This window comes from Solanum verrucosum, unplaced genomic scaffold, assembly GCF_900185275.1.
Source record: "Solanum verrucosum unplaced genomic scaffold, falcon-dt-bn FXZP01000175.1, whole genome shotgun sequence".
Taxonomy (NCBI): domain Eukaryota; kingdom Viridiplantae; phylum Streptophyta; class Magnoliopsida; order Solanales; family Solanaceae; genus Solanum; species Solanum verrucosum.
In genome coordinates, this window is record NW_026020399.1 from 540490 (window position 1) to 556689 (window position 16200).

The window sequence follows — 16200 nt, forward strand, 5'->3', positions numbered from 1 at the left end:
GTCCTAATTTCGATTCTAGCATGGGTTCTTGCATAAAAAAGTTTTAAATGATGATTTATATTGTTATTAATGATTATTAATGGTTTTTAGAAAGAAATCTCCATGAACCCATGTTTTCTCAAATTCTCTAAGTTTCACCATAAAGTGGGTGTATTGATTTTGAGTAGATGATTATAGAATTGTGTTTAGTATGGTATGAGCTAATCATATATGGTATTATATATGTTGAATTGTGAAAAATTGAAAGATATGAGATTTGAGCCTTGAATGGGCAAATAGTGAATCGGTCCTTATATTGATTATTGAATTATGTTTAGCTTGTATTGTATAGCTAAATTCTACTATTATCTATGTTATTCTATTGTGATATTATGGAGAATTAAGGATGGTGATTGTGGTTTAGAAAGGATGGTAAGTTGACATATTTTATGAATAATGTTGAATTAGTAGGGAAATGAGTAATGTTGGTTATGTCTTTGGAGAATGGTAAGATGGTTTGATCTCTTAATATTGTTTTAAGAGAACTCAATGAGTTTTCTTATGTTAAACGTTAAACTTCATGGTTATGATTATAAACCTGGCTCTGATACCAAAACGAAGACGGATCGCACATTCAGATTATTAGGAACTTTTATTAACATAGATTTGTAACGACCCTAAAAACAAACTGGTGAGTTGTAAGAGTCAACTTTAAATAGTGATATTTTTTAGGTCAAAATGAATTAGATGGACATTTACCTATCCAATTAAAGGTATCTGAGTACTCTTTCCAACGCCACCGAGTTTGCCCAATTCACACCTTGGAGTAAAAAGGTATGCCCGAAATAGTGAAGCACTGTCCAAAATGACGAGTTTAGACGGGTTTAGTGAACACTTTTAAATTTAACTTTGTGGGTCCTTAATTCTTTTCCTAAGTTGAGTTCCTATTATTCTTTGCCTTTCATAGCAATTATAAAGCCCTTTTTTTACCAAAATTCTTTCATTTAAGTCACTCCAATTAGAATAAAGAAAGAAACCCACCTCCTCTCAAATATCTTTCTCTACAATCCTCCATTGAAGAAGGTCAAGAACTAGGAGCTAGGGTTTGACGATTTTAAGGTGGTTCTTTCTCAAATTGCTTAGGGATTCTTAGCTAAGGTATGAGGACTCTTAATCTTTGATTTCGTTTTTAATCAAAGAGCTAATTCAAAGTATTTTCAAAGTTCTTCAAAAATTTTAAAGTCCTAATTTCGATTCTAGCATGGGTTCTTGCATAAAAAGGTTTTAAATAATGATTTATATTGTTATTAATGATTATTAATGGTTTTTTAAAAAAAATCTCCATGAACCCATGTTTTCTCAAATTCTCTAAATTTCACCATAAAGTGGGTGTATTGATTTTGAGTAGATGATTATAGAATTATGTTGAGTATGGTATGGGTTGTTCATATATGGTATTATATATGTTGAATTGTGAAGAATTGGTGTTGAATTGAAGGATATGAGATTTGAGCCTTGAATGGGTAAATAGTGAATCAGTCCTTATGTTGAGATTATTGGATTATGTTTAGTTTGTATTGTATAGCTAAATTCTACTATTATCTATGTTATTCTATTGTGATATTATGGAGAATTAAGGATGATGATTGTGGCTTGGAAAGGATGGTAAGTTGACCTATTTTATGAATAATGTTGAATTAGTAGGGAAATGAGTAATGTTGGTTATGACTTTGGAGAATGGTAAGATGGCTTGATCTCTTAATATTGTTATAATTACTTCTTAGGTTGGATCCACCTTTGGTGGAAGTGTTGCTTGTTGCTTTGGAATTATGATTGTGGCCATGAAGGGCATTGTATGAGTATTGTTGTATTGTTGTGTTATTATATATAAATGAGGCTATATGTAAAGTCATATATGAAGCTATATGGAAAGTTTTATGTGAAGCTATATGTGAAGGCATGATGTGAATGAGTTTATGTGATCTTGTGATGATCCTATGTAAAGTGTATATCATTGCGATTTAAAGTATGATTTCTCACGATGTATATATGAAGTGATGTTGGATTATGAAGTATCCTTAAATGGTAATGTTGTGATTTGCTTGGTAGACTTAGATGTCCTTTCTTGTTATTTGAAAGCACTTTGAATGAATGAATGTCTAGGATCGGTAGACCTAAGCATGGTACCCTTTCTATGAATGATAAAAGAGGACTTCTAGTTTATATCTTGAATAGGCAAGACCTAGCATGGTACCCTTTTCATGAGTAAGTCTAGACTCCTAAATGTGAATGTTAAACCTTGAAGTGGTGAACCTTAGGGGTAATGACCTTATTGTGTGAAATGATAGACTTAGAGATGGTGGACCGAAATGGTAACAAACTCTATCTAAGAAAGTCAAATGAGCTATCCTTATGAACCTTGATTGGCCATAAATAAGAAATGGGGCCTTTCTTGGGAAGAGATACTATGAGTTGGTTGAACTAGAAAAGATACCCTCTCTAGTACATATGTGAATGAAAATACTCTATGGGAAACAAGGCTAGCACCGAATGGATGTGGTTAGGATGGTGGCCCTACTTGAGTATGAGACTAGGGCACAATGAACTTCCTTGGACATCCCCTAAATCATGTGCCTACATGGGTTGCTTACTAGTTCTGCCTTTGGCAAATAGAACAACCTCCACGGAGTAGGATAGACTTCGGATTCCATATCTAGCTAGTATGGTCTATGTCGGTTATCCCTATTCCCATCATGTGGGATGTGCACTCTAGTTATTGGATAGGTTCTACAACGTGTAGGTAGTAATATGAGATGCTATCTACACATGACACGATTAGGCTTTGAAGATACTAAAGTGAGTTCCCTAAGTCTAACGACTATTATGTGAAAGTCCCCTTATGTGTTTGAATGTCCCCAAAATGGTTTCTTAAAGAATGTTGGTCTATTGATGTTATGTTGTAAAGGAAATGTCCTTATCTAAGATAATCTTGGGGAACACTTAAGTGTGCCTGAAGAGGTTGTATGGGCGGTCACTTCTTGTCTCACTCAAGTGTGTCTTAAGGTTATATTAGGTAGAGGTCTTATGGTAATGAAATGACATGTGTTCTTTTAAAGTTAAGCATGGGTTGTATATGGACATATGTTGAGTATATGTATGGTTGGTTATGGTCTTATATGTTAATGTTGACTTGTATTATGTCTCTTATACTTGTAAAGGAAAGGTTTTATCAAATGATATAAAAACATTTACTTCCTTGAAAATGTCCTTTTTGACATGTTTTTGCATGGTCTCCATACTTAGTACTTAATTGTGCTAACCCTTTTCTTTCCCTTTTTGGACTAAAGTGTAGGGATTTGGAGATGATGACATGTCATGGCTATTTGATAGGTTTCTAAGTGTTGAAGATGAAAACTTGGTGAGTCCTCATAGATTCGAGGACAATACCCAATATGTTCTTTTATGTCTTTTTAGTATTGTTTAAGTTGTATATGGGATTAGTCCCGAATTTTGTACTCTAAAGTAGTAGATGGTTTTGAGACATCATGTATAAAGTCTAGAAAGTCTTCTGCTTGCTTTTTTTTTTTATGAAATGTTTTCTTGGTAAAGAAAGTTTTTAATTCCTTATGGTTTTAGTGTCTATGCGATGAATGAATGCTAAGTGGCTTGTATTAGACCTCTTCGAGGTCGAGTATGCCGGTTACGACTAGGGGGTACTCTCGGGTCGTGACAAAATTTATCCTGGCTATAGTATATGAAAATCCTTACTATTCGGGTTCGCCCGGGTCCGCCCTCCACGTGAGTAATCCAACGGATCAATTCAACGATCTTTCATGACTATGCTTGGATAATCTATGTATGACCTTAATCAGAATGCTTAAACTATTTTCATGATTGTAACTAACATCATTTATTATAGTAACTTAGTATGCTACAGTTCAACACATACAGTTTAGCCCATCATTGGGCTAAATACACGAAGAAAATTAATATTAAGAATAAGATTATTACCTTAGGACGAGCTTCAAAAAGATCAAACCGAATTGCAAACTTTTTATTGGACTTAAAAATATTACAAAGAAAGTTTTTAGAGTAAGAGAGAGAAAGGGGGTTTTAGATCGCTAAATTGATCTGTTGGATTACCCATGTGGAGGGCGGACCTGGGCGGACCCGGATAGTAAGGATTTTCATATACTATAGCCAGGATAAATCTATGTTAGTAAAGATTCCTAATAATCTGAATGTGCGATTTGTCTTCGTTTTGGTATCAGAGTCATGAACTTATAGTAACTATAGATGTTACTGTTCAACATAGTTTTTTAAAACTGAATATCATAAAGAAGAAGTCTACTGTTAAAAACAGAAGGAAAGAAGAATATGATATACCTCAACACCTAGATCTACTTAATAAGTGGACTATTCCGAAAATATCGCCTAAAATCATATATTCGATGGGTACTTTTGAGAAACTTGGTTTCAAGCAGGTGGTTAAAACCACAGAAGAGACTATCACGATTGACAGTGATAATCAGACTTTTAGATTATTATCTGAAAATGATTTATCCCCTTATAGGGATATTTATCGTTTCATGCATATTGGCCTAGTACATGTAGCTTTTAAGCCCCTTACTTTGCGTGGTTTATCGAAAAGTTTTATAGCAGCTTTACGTGACGGTAGAAATCATAATTGGAAGAAGTCTCTTATAGGGACAATTCAAACTATTCTAGCATATGGACCAGTTTATTTTAATGCTTATCCTAACTTACAAATTTCCTTGCAGGATGAGAACTCATTAAGTTAGGATAAACATTAAAATAAACTGGTCCATATGCTAGACTAGTTTGAATTGTCCCTATAAGAGACTTCTTCCAATTATGATTTCTACCGTCACGTAAAGCTGCTATAAAACTTTCCGGTAAACCACACAAAGTAAGGGGCTTAAAAGCTACCTGTACTAGACCAATATGCATGAAACGATAAATATCCCTATAAGGGGCTAAATCATTTTCAGATAATAATCTAAAAGTCTGATTATCATTGTCAATCGTGATAGTCTCTTCTGTGGTTTTAACCACCTGCTTGAAACCAAGTTTCTCAAAAGTACCCATCGAAGTACTTTTATTTTTATTTTTATTATTATTATTATTATTATTATTATTTTTATTATTATTATTATTATCATCATCATTATCATCATTTTATTATTATATCATTATTATTTATAAATTATTTATAAAAGCTACTAAAAGGGTTAAAACTTTAAAAAATGTGTAAAATTAATAAAACGACTAAAAGGATCGTTACAATGAGATATAAGTTGATGTTCTCGGTTAATAAGACTTATATTGGTAGTACTACTTTCCTAGAAAAAGAATATTCAGAGCATCACTTTGCATCTTTTGGATTTGAATAGATGACTCTCCTTTAATCAACTATTAAAATGAGCTTCATGGGTTGGTACTAGATAATCACAGAAAGTTGAAATGGGATGAAACAAAACGTGTCATCAAGCTGCCATTCCTGAAATCATCAATGGTGCAACATAAAGAGGAGCTAATAAGATTTTATGCTTGTGCTGATATGTCTAATGTGGTGTTTAAAACTATCGTATTGTTAATATTTTGGTCCGAAAAATGAATGAGTAACAACAATAGTAGTATTAAACCATTTATCTTATCTCATTCATGAAATAGCGATCCTAGCTTAGTGGTAAATATTTTGATGTTCACCTTTCTTTTCAATAGTATTTTGGAACCTACAATTTCATTTTACCATTTTTTTTAATAAGACATATATAATTTCTTTTTATTTTTTTCACAATTTTTTTGTTTATAATATAATATCTTTGAAAACATAATGTTTTTATTTTATATAGTAATATTATTAGCAATAATTATTTCAAATTAATAAGATATTGGTCATTTGTTGCAATACATTTTGTTAGATGATGTTGTATCAAAATTTTATTTACTAACATGAAGACATAAATAGTTTAATTCAAAATTTTAAAATATTGTATAATATAAAGAATAAACAATTTTTTAAATATTTTTTTAATCTAAATTTTATATTATTTAAATGACAATAAAATCATAAAAGTCCACTATTAATTAAAAATCTTAGGGTCTCAAATTTTTGGGGCTTAAAAATTGGGAGGATGCCTAGGCTTAAGGAGCTAGGATGGCTTACATAAGGGAAATATCAAAGATGTAAAGCCTAAAAGACAATTTAAATGGGTATGTCCGTGCAAAATGGTACTGTTGTTGCTGATATCTTCGACATTGTAAGCTTGAGTAGGCCTGCAATTGAGATAGAGATGATAAACTGGAACTTGGTTGCGGGATAAATCCGTAAAGATTTTAACTTACTCTGCCCCGGCATAGCATATCTTTTTGTTCTCGATCCACCCCACTTCATCCCGCGTAAACGCATAATTTACTATCATTTGTAAAATAAATTGCCTAGCTGTTTTTAAAAAGAAATTATTGTCATTTTTCAATGTTAAAACTTATTCATTTATTAAGCTCCTTTAATTTAAATGAATAAAATAAGTGAAATGTGTATAAAAAAAAAAATCTTGTTGATCCAAATGAAAATTTTCAAATGTTGCTTTAATAGCATAGCAAGTCTTAAAATAGCGTACTGTAAATCTTTATTAAAAAAATTTAGAATAGGTTACAGTAACTGAGCAAAACAATTTAAGAAAAAAATTGATAAGAAGAATAAAACAAGCTAATTTAAAGAAATTAAAGAAAAGAAATAAGATAACTTGCTTAAATTAGTTCAAAAGAAATAATGTATTTAGACTTGAGAATTCTGTAACTCGCAACCGCCTAGCCCTGGCCCGTTTAAATTTTCTAAAATATTATTCTAACCCGCCCCGCCCCGCCCCGTTCTGCATGGCCGCATAGGTCCACCCCACCGCCCCATTCCCATCCGTAGATTGAGAACCTATTGAGGTTGGACAATCGACGAGATCCTTGCCTTGTTGTTCTTTATATTATGCACCTTGGCGCGATGGATTCAAGAATTTTCCAAATGTATTGTACTTTTGAAACTATGGATTCAAAATTTACTATCCGTTGAAATTTTAGTAGTATTATTCATAAGAACAATTTCAAGAAAATATAATTTTATTAGCACCCAAAAGCACTCATTTTCTCACTACATATGTCCTTCTTCCTACGAGGGATGAAAGAAAATCACACAACACCATCCGGTTTACATAACTAGAAATCCACGTCTACATACACTAATAATTAAATCAATGAACACCCGTCTATTCCTTTCAAGCACGATCCTTCTCTTAGACATGTTACTCCATCGATCATCTAAGAATTTATACACGTAATTACACACTCTACTAATTATATATGACATTATGAAATACCCAAAGCATACAAATTAATACATATTTATCTCAAACTTATAGTAATAAATACTAATCATGCTAAAAACTTGGATAGAGCTGTTTTAACCACATGATCAGCTATGATACGATCGGTTCTCTCCGTTGGATGAAATGCATCCCAAAATATATATTTATTTGCGTCTTTACATGTGAAAAGATTGTATCGATCACATGCATAACCCATCTCAAATAATCCTGTCGCGCAACATGCTATTGAAGCAACCTCAAACCCTGTCAAAATAATTAACAAGATGATAATACTATGAGTTTATGTTCTATATACTGACAACGTAAAAAAATATTGTATACTGATAACATATTTTTCTTTAAACTCTATATGCAGTTACACGATCAGATCACTTTAAAATAGCATTGATGAGTAAGTTGAAGGATATATAACATGTTATAACAAGTTTGGTGTATGTAATTATGTATTCAGTGTATATAATTTAAATCTTTTTTACGTACCATATGAGGAAGGTTTTTTGATCATTTGTAGCATAGGTTCATAAGGATTAGAGAGAACAACTTGAATCTCAGGAAGCTCTTTATTCAACTCCATCACCAATCCATTCAATTTTTCATTGAAGTTCACAGCCACAAGATTGTAACTTTCCATACATTCATTCCCATTTCCCATATTTCTTGTTCTTTCTAATGGCATACATCCCATTGGTGGAAGTCCACCAAGTGATATCTTTCTTGCTCCAAGATTGTATAAATTTGTGATGAAATTCTTGGCAATACCAACTAGGTATATTTGGAATTGATCAATAGTGTATTGAGATCTCCTTTGAGGCATTGTGTAGTAGTTTTCAAGGAAGTCATTTGTTCCAAGGCTTGTGGCATATAATGCCTCACTTATTACTTCATTTGCCTTTGTATCACCAAGATAAGCTCTTAGTTTCTTTTGGTATTCTTTGTAGTACTCCACTTGTTTCCACAAGGGTATCACACCCTGCAATTTTAGGATCATGGGGTGAGAATTCTCATAAAACATGGTAGTATAATATCACAAAATGCACGATTAAATACTATTTCATTTGTTACTTTGTATGTGACACTTTTTATTTCTTTTTTACAACAACAACATACATTGATACTCCACAAATGGAAGAGAGAATGGTATGCACATATATTTATCTCTACTTTATGAAGATAAAGAGACTTTTCGGGTACCTTGACAACAACATTACACTTTTTTTCCTTTTAATTAGTCAAAAATATAACACCAATTTGTATGTAGAAGTAACTTATCTTAACATTTTTATTTTCATTTTCTTTGTGTAAATGACTTTTTGGGACCTGGGATATAAAATTTATGTTTTAATAGGGGAGACAAATAAGGAATTGACATGTGAACTCTTAACACCTTTCATTTAACTCTAAAGGTAAGGGTAGTTTTGGTGCCTTGCATATATTTATAGCTTTTGTCATAAAAGACTTTATTTATTTCTTACTAATAATTAATTTTTTATGCTCACGTCAAACTACTATTAACTCCCAAACAACCAACACAATCTTATTGGACTAAGTCAACTTAAAGAAATTAATAACAGAATGTAATATATTATTCTTTTTAGACCTAGCTTATAATTATTTTCCAAAAGGTAGCAACCAAGAGTATTTGTATTCGTAATTTAGAGCTAATATGAATTAGTTGGTTGAAAGTAGGTGACAAGTATTAAAAGCTGAAAAGTTCTTTTTGTGCTGAAACTAGTTTTATAGATAAATAAATTTACATGATTATTTTTAAGTGTTGAAATTGATAATAAATAGTTGATGAATTTGATTTTAAAAAATATTGATAAATATTTTTTCTATTAGAATAACAAATATGTCTTATTTATACCAAATTATAAGGAGTCAAGGAGAATAACGAACAACAAAATTTGAACAAGGAGAGGGATACATCTAGTTCTATTGTGGGAAGAATATTACTAGTAAAATATTTGGTCAAACCAAAAAAGCTTAAAAACTGAAAATTAAGCCAAAGTTGGTCAAAATTGATTTTAGATTTTTAGCTTATAAACATTTTGAGTGTTTACCAAACAACTAAATAAGTTTTAAAAGTAGTTTATATGCTAGTGTAATCAGCTTATAATAAAACTTAGCTAAAGCCACTTATTATTTACTTTGTTTTTCACTATATAACTTTTAGCACTACACTTTGTTTACATTCCTTCTTTCCCCCATATCAATTTATTTTACGTAGCTTAACTGAGTACGAAGTATAAGAAATATGAAAAGATTTTGCAATTTTCCCAAATTATCCTTAAAATAAAAAAACACATATTTGTCAACTTTTTTCCAAATAAATGGTACTCAACATGAGTAAAAAAATTGATAAAATCATTAAATATTTTTCAAATAAGAAAATATGTCATTTTTTTTTTAAAATCGACTAAAAAGAAAAATGTATCGTATAATTACCAGAACATCAGCAGTAGCATTATCATATCCAGTTCCAGCAGAAGCAAAACAAACTCCAACAGCAAAATCAGACATATTATAAGCTGGATCCAAATATGCTGGAACTATTTGTTTCAAACCAGCTGCCTCCGAAATAAAATCAGTCGTAATTCTACCGTTAGAAAATCGACCGGTCGGTCGACCCCCGGCGAAATCTCGTCCGTACGGCATAAAATTGCTCCGAGCAACCGTCTGAATATGGTTGTTATTTCCCGAATCGACTGATGAATCACCGAATACAATTATCGCTGGAATTTTCGCGTTTGTTTTAGCAGGTAACATGAAAAATAATTGAACTATTATAAGGAGACATGACGATATCGTCGTGTTACTAGTATGAGCCATTTTAATTTTTACTTGATTATTTTCGTGCTATGTAGTTGAGTTGTTATATAGTACGAAAAATAAAGGTAGTAGTTAGAAAAAAGGGGAGGCAAATTAAAGTCACGAATGAACTAATTTTGGTGGGGGGTTTTTAATGTGTATTGTAATAAATAATATTGTTAGGCGTGACAAGGACAAAGAGCTACACGAGGGTCATTTTATGATGACATTGCATGCAAAAATAGATGTATTAATTAATTATTTTCATGAATCCAACTGCTTGCCTTGGATTATTATAGAGAAGTTTAAATTAGCCTTTTCAGCAGTAAAATGATTATTGCTACATATACGCTTAGGAATATATATACTTTGATGTCATGTATATAATGGTACCAAAATTAATAATGATCTCTTGGCGTGTACGTAGAAATGATTTTGACTTGATCTTGTTTTTATTTTATTTGTATGTAAGTAATGAACTTAATTAGCTATGTTATTAATCCAAATAATTTTTTAGTTATAAGTGACGAATTTCGGTGCATTAATCCAAAACTTAAAAGAAAATGTTGTCATAAATTACATGAGGTTTGAAGTTTTCAGACTAGCCGGTGAGAGCATGTATTTTATGCATTATTTGTATTATTAAATTACCCTATTACGTAAGAAAGAAACAAGGGAAGTCTTTTGTTTTTCTACTTCATCCGTGCACGTTTAGTTATCGACATAATACATAAATATGTCTTTTAATTTTACTTTAGCTGATATCTATGCCCTCCAATTTTGAGTGTGTACAAGAAGACAATTAAACTTGTATTAAATTAAACAATTAGACACGCAACGTAACATAATACATGTATGATGCCACATAGAACACAAAATTTTCATGTAGGAAGCCACATAGGACAATACATCTATTTATTTAATTTTATACAAATTTAAGTGTCTACTTATATTGTACACTCAAGTTGAAGGTGTGTCAAATTAAGCCTGAACAAATAAACCTGATGAACGGAGGAAGTATTTTGTGGATGAGAGTTAATACAAAAATAAAATTAGAGATGGAATTGAAGTTAGATTCTTTTACTAATGCTAGCTTGACATTTTGGCAACTTTATCTGTGGCAAAAATTGGAATTTCGCTAAAGTTATATAGTGATATATATTCAAGTATGAAATATAAAAATAATACAATATTAACTTAATTATATACACAACATATAGATATTCGGCCAAAATATATTCAACTATTTTTTTATTTTCAAATTGATGATTTAAACCTCATTTGTATTCATTAAAATTGAAACGTCTGAATAGAAATAAGCATTTGAATATTAGACAAAATAAATCTTTCCTTACGAAACTACTTACTCCCTCCGTTTAAAAAAGAATTACCTAGTTTGACTTGGCACAAAGTTTAAGAAAATAAAGAAGACTTTTGAATCTTGTGGTCCTAAATTAAAGTTATGTCAAATGTACAACATCCTTTAATCTTGTGGCCTTAAATATGTCACGTGGAAAACTAAAATTAAAGTGTTACTAAAAATCAAAAGAGGTAATTCTTTTTTAAACTGATTAAAAAGGAAAGGAGTGCATTATTTTTTAAACGGAGGGGGTATTAGATATAATGGATTAGTGGTACTTGTTTTTTATGTTTCCTTTTTTGGTGATATTTGTGGAGAGGTTTTGTGGCCCTATGTCTCCCTCTCTTGTAAATTATCTTATTTAATCGAATAAGATATGGAATATGGATCAAGGTTAAAATCCCCCATTTCAATGTGAGCTTCAATTCGTATGGATGGGATTTAATAAAAAAAAAGTGTAGTTTAACATACAAATTAAGATGATAAAAAATAATAAAATTGTTAATGTTGAACTGCTTATTAAACGTGATTAAAATAATAAATGAAAATTTGAGAGTAATATCCAATGAGTACTAATCAAATCGCGATAGGATACAAGTGAGAGATAGAGATGTATTCAAAGTTAAACTATTAAGTAACGTCTCGCGTGAATTTCGCCTCTGTAATGATTTATGTTTACATGTTGTTTTCATTACATGTGCAATTTAAGATACCAGTTTGCATAGTTTTGGTAGTACAATACAAGGCAAAATGAAAGGTATATATACGTGTGGCATACATGTACATGATAGAGTGCATGAATTGCTCATTCACGCGATTTTTCCTTTTTCATTTTTCTTAACCAGAAAAGCTATAAGAAATTTATTCAAAATATTCCTTTATTTTGTTTTTTATATTTAATTGAGATAAAATAAAAATATTATTATTTATTCATTAATTCAATACCGACTTCAAGAGATCGGTTTTTATTGTATTTATTTTTTCGAGAAAAATTCCGATCTCCAGAGGTCAATATTTGGTTTTCCCGTATTTTTTCTATAAAAACCAACTTTTCGTAGTCGATTTTTTAAGTTTTTAATTTTTTTTTATTTTTTTAACAATACCGACTTTCATTGGAGGTCGGTATTCACAGTTTTTTTAAGTAATGAAAGTTTAGATATCAAATTTAAAAAAAATTAAACCAGATAATGGGTTGTGATTGATATAGATGAAAACATTTTCAATTTTCTTATGTTAAGGATGGTCCAATTAATTCTTTAAAAAATAGGTAAATATATGATTCAGTAAATATATATAAAAAAATAAACAAGTTACATAAATGATCGTTTATTTTTTATGAAATTTTTTGTGGAAAACATTTTCCTTCCTACCAAACTCGCCCTTTCTTTTCGAAAGTTTGCATCATCATAATAAATATTTACGTATTTCATCTTTTCCCCGTGATTCATTGACGTATATTAACAAAATAAAATATGGAAACATTCTTACATGAACAATGTACTAATTAAATTTAAAATATGTCGGACCAATTAATGTTTTTATTTTATGGTTCGATCCAATATTGGAAAACTTAGTCTTGCTGGTGGTTCATGTAATTCCACATGTACATGGATGAATCATATAAAATTGAAAGTGATTTATGGTTCCCATTTAATTTTATTTTTTTTGGTTTCCCACCCGGTGTCCGGAGTCCACATTGAAGCTCCGACTAAATCCGGATCGCGCTCTGCAGGGCCCATTTGGGGGTGGCGCTCCCAACAGGATTTTCTCCATACTTAGGGCTCAAACCCGAAACCTCTAATTAAGAGTGAAGTACTCCCACCAGTGCACCATAACCCATGTTGGTGGTTCCATTTAATTCATGTAGAAGAAAAATTGCCGTTTCGAAGTCAACAAATTTCTGCACGATAGTAAAGTATAAACAACATGTACTTATAACTAGTGAGAAAGTATATAAACAAATTGTCTAAATGATAATTACGCGTAATGACCATTTAAGTTATATTGATTCATGAAAAGAGTTCTTACAACATGTTTTTAGAAAGCAAATTAAACTAACTATTTATATATTGTTTCAACACTTTTATTTAAATACCTAATTATTTGTTTATAAAAAAGAAGTATTGAAAATATGCCCAAACTTAGCGTGAGACAATCATAATAATAACACCCTCTACTTGACCAACTAGACTTGAATATACTCCGATTTGCCATATGGCTTAACAAGTGGTCTCAAACTCTTTTAAGAGTATGGGGCTTTTAATAAAAAGGTGAGAGGAGTGTTGAAAACACCCCTAAAGTTGCAAGAATATAGGGGTATATTTCACTCATGTGGCAAGATCGCAGGTGTATTTGAATCCAGTTAGTCAAGTAGAGAGGTGTTTTTAAAACTGTCAATAATTCGGAAACGAAAGTTATAATTCACGCCAAATTTTAAGTGTTTTCAACATTTATCTATTTTATAAAATTGACTTCAACACCTAAAAGCACTTAAAACACTTTATGATTATCAATTACGAACCCAAACAGACTCTAATAACCCATAATACTTTAGATTACGTGGACAATAGTTTATTTATTATACTTTAACATATATCTATAAAGTATAAACTCTCTAATTAACTTGAATGTTAATAAATTACTATAATTACGTACTAACTATTCTGAAGTACTAACTTTTTCAAATGATTGTGACTTTTTTAAAGGTTGTGATGGTTTCGATGAGTGGTGATTTTTTCAAAAAGTTGTACTGAATAGTTGTGATTTTCCTTAAGGGTTGTGACTTTTTCGAAAGATTGTGATTTTATAAAAGGATTATGACTTTTCTAAAGAAGCACGATATTATATCATGAAGTCTCAGAATCAAAATTTTAAACTTGCTATTGATAGAATGTGACATATATTTCCTAGAATTACTTGAGGTGCGAACAAGCTAATTCAGATAACATAACTATAAATAAATAAACTTGAAGTCCATCTCAAACAAATCCATTTTTAGGGTCCTATAATTAAGATTGTAGACTATATATGTCTGATGGAGAAAGGGAGAAGAGTCGCATCTGATTAGTAATTAATATGGTAGCACCAACCAACCACCGAAAAGAAAAGAGGGAGGTCATTAATTTTACAAGTTCACTACTGCACTTGAGCAGAAATGGAGGTGGCAGTTGGATATTCAGATATAATAATGGCTTACCCTCCCGTGCTTTTCGGCGCGAATTCAGATTTAATCGGACTTTAATATGAATATCAGACATCAAGTGGAAAATAAAAAAAAATATTTAATAATTGTGTGCTAAGCAATTCTATCGACGTTATAATTATCTCTTTCTTTGCTTTTCTTGTTTTTGTGATGATGACGTAGGGGTGTGAAAAAATCGAACTGATCGATAAATTGAATCGAAAAAAATGTTATTGATAAAGGCTTAAATATGTCATCAAACTTTCAGAAAAGGCTCATTTATGCCATCCGTTAAAAGTTTGGCTCATCTATGCCATTACCGTTTAAGAAAATGCTCATTCATGCCATTATTTTTTAACGGTGGTAAATGTTTGTTCAGAATTTTGATTTTTTATTATAAAAAAAATACTAATGTGGCCGAATTATAATTGGCCACGTGTAAAAAATGGTTTTGCAAAACCACCGTTAAAATGTATGTTCAGAATTTTGATTTTTTATTATAAAAAAATAATGACGTGGCCGAATTATAATTGGCCACGTGTAAAAAATGGTTTTGCAAAACCACCATTAAAAAATAATGGCATGAATAAGCCTTTTCTTAAACGGTAATGGCATAGATGAGCCAAACTTTTAACGGATGGCATAAATGAGCATTTTCTGAAAGTTCAATGGCATATTTGAGGCTTTTCCCTTGATTTATTGTTATTGGATTATTGGGTTAACGGGTTTTTAATGGTTTTATAGGGAAAAAAAATAGAGGAACATTCACATATAGCCACTCAAAAATAGCCTAATTACTCTCCATAGCTTTAGTTTGATAATTACAATTCGTAGCTACATGTCATAGGGAGGAGAGAGGCAAGCGAGAGAGGGTAAAGAGTGAGAGAGAGGTGAATTGTATATGTATATCGATTAGATAATTGTATATTATACATATGTATTTGTATATATGGCAAGCGATATTGGGAAAGGAAGGAGAGAGGCGAGCGAGATTGGTAGAGAGAGGAGAGAGGCGAGTGAGATTGGGAGAGGAAGGAGAGAGGTGAGCGAGGGAGGGCAGAGAGTGGGAGAGAGGTGAATTGTATATGTGTATCGGTTAGATAATTGTATATATACATATGCATTTGTATATATGGCAAGCGAGATTGAGAGAGGGAGGAGAGAGGCGAGCGAGAGAGGGCAGAGAGTGGGAGAGAGGTGAATTGTATATGTATATCCATTAGATAATTGTATATTATACATATGTATTTGTATATTCTGGAGAATTATACATATACAAAAGTGGCTAATTATACAAATTCGAAGTCAGCCCACGTAATTAATGTATAATGTTAGTCGCGAGTGGTAATTATAGCAAACTATAGCTATGATGAGTAATTAAGTAGTATAAGTTTGCTTAACCTTTTAATTTTCTCAAAAAAATTTGGGTTATCGGTTCGGTATTGATTTTTAATATTGGGTTATTGGGTAAA

General features: G+C 31.2%; 2 protein-coding genes across 2 annotated transcripts in view; both read right to left on the reverse strand.

The window, feature by feature from the left end:
• Positions 1 to 16200, reverse strand: part of LOC125839797 (glucan endo-1,3-beta-glucosidase 12) — a 282415-nt gene that overhangs the window by 201282 nt on the left and 64933 nt on the right. The gene's annotated exons all lie outside the window — the stretch shown is intronic.
• LOC125839806 (GDSL esterase/lipase At2g04570-like) lies at positions 7096 to 10306 on the reverse strand. Its single transcript, XM_049518808.1, has 3 exons — positions 9825 to 10306; positions 7860 to 8349; positions 7096 to 7622 (listed from the first exon to the last, which is right to left on the reverse strand). The coding sequence occupies exons 1-3, from the start codon at positions 10206 to 10208 to the stop codon at positions 7426 to 7428; spliced, it is 1071 nt and encodes a 356-aa protein (XP_049374765.1). The 5' UTR covers positions 10209 to 10306; the 3' UTR covers positions 7096 to 7425.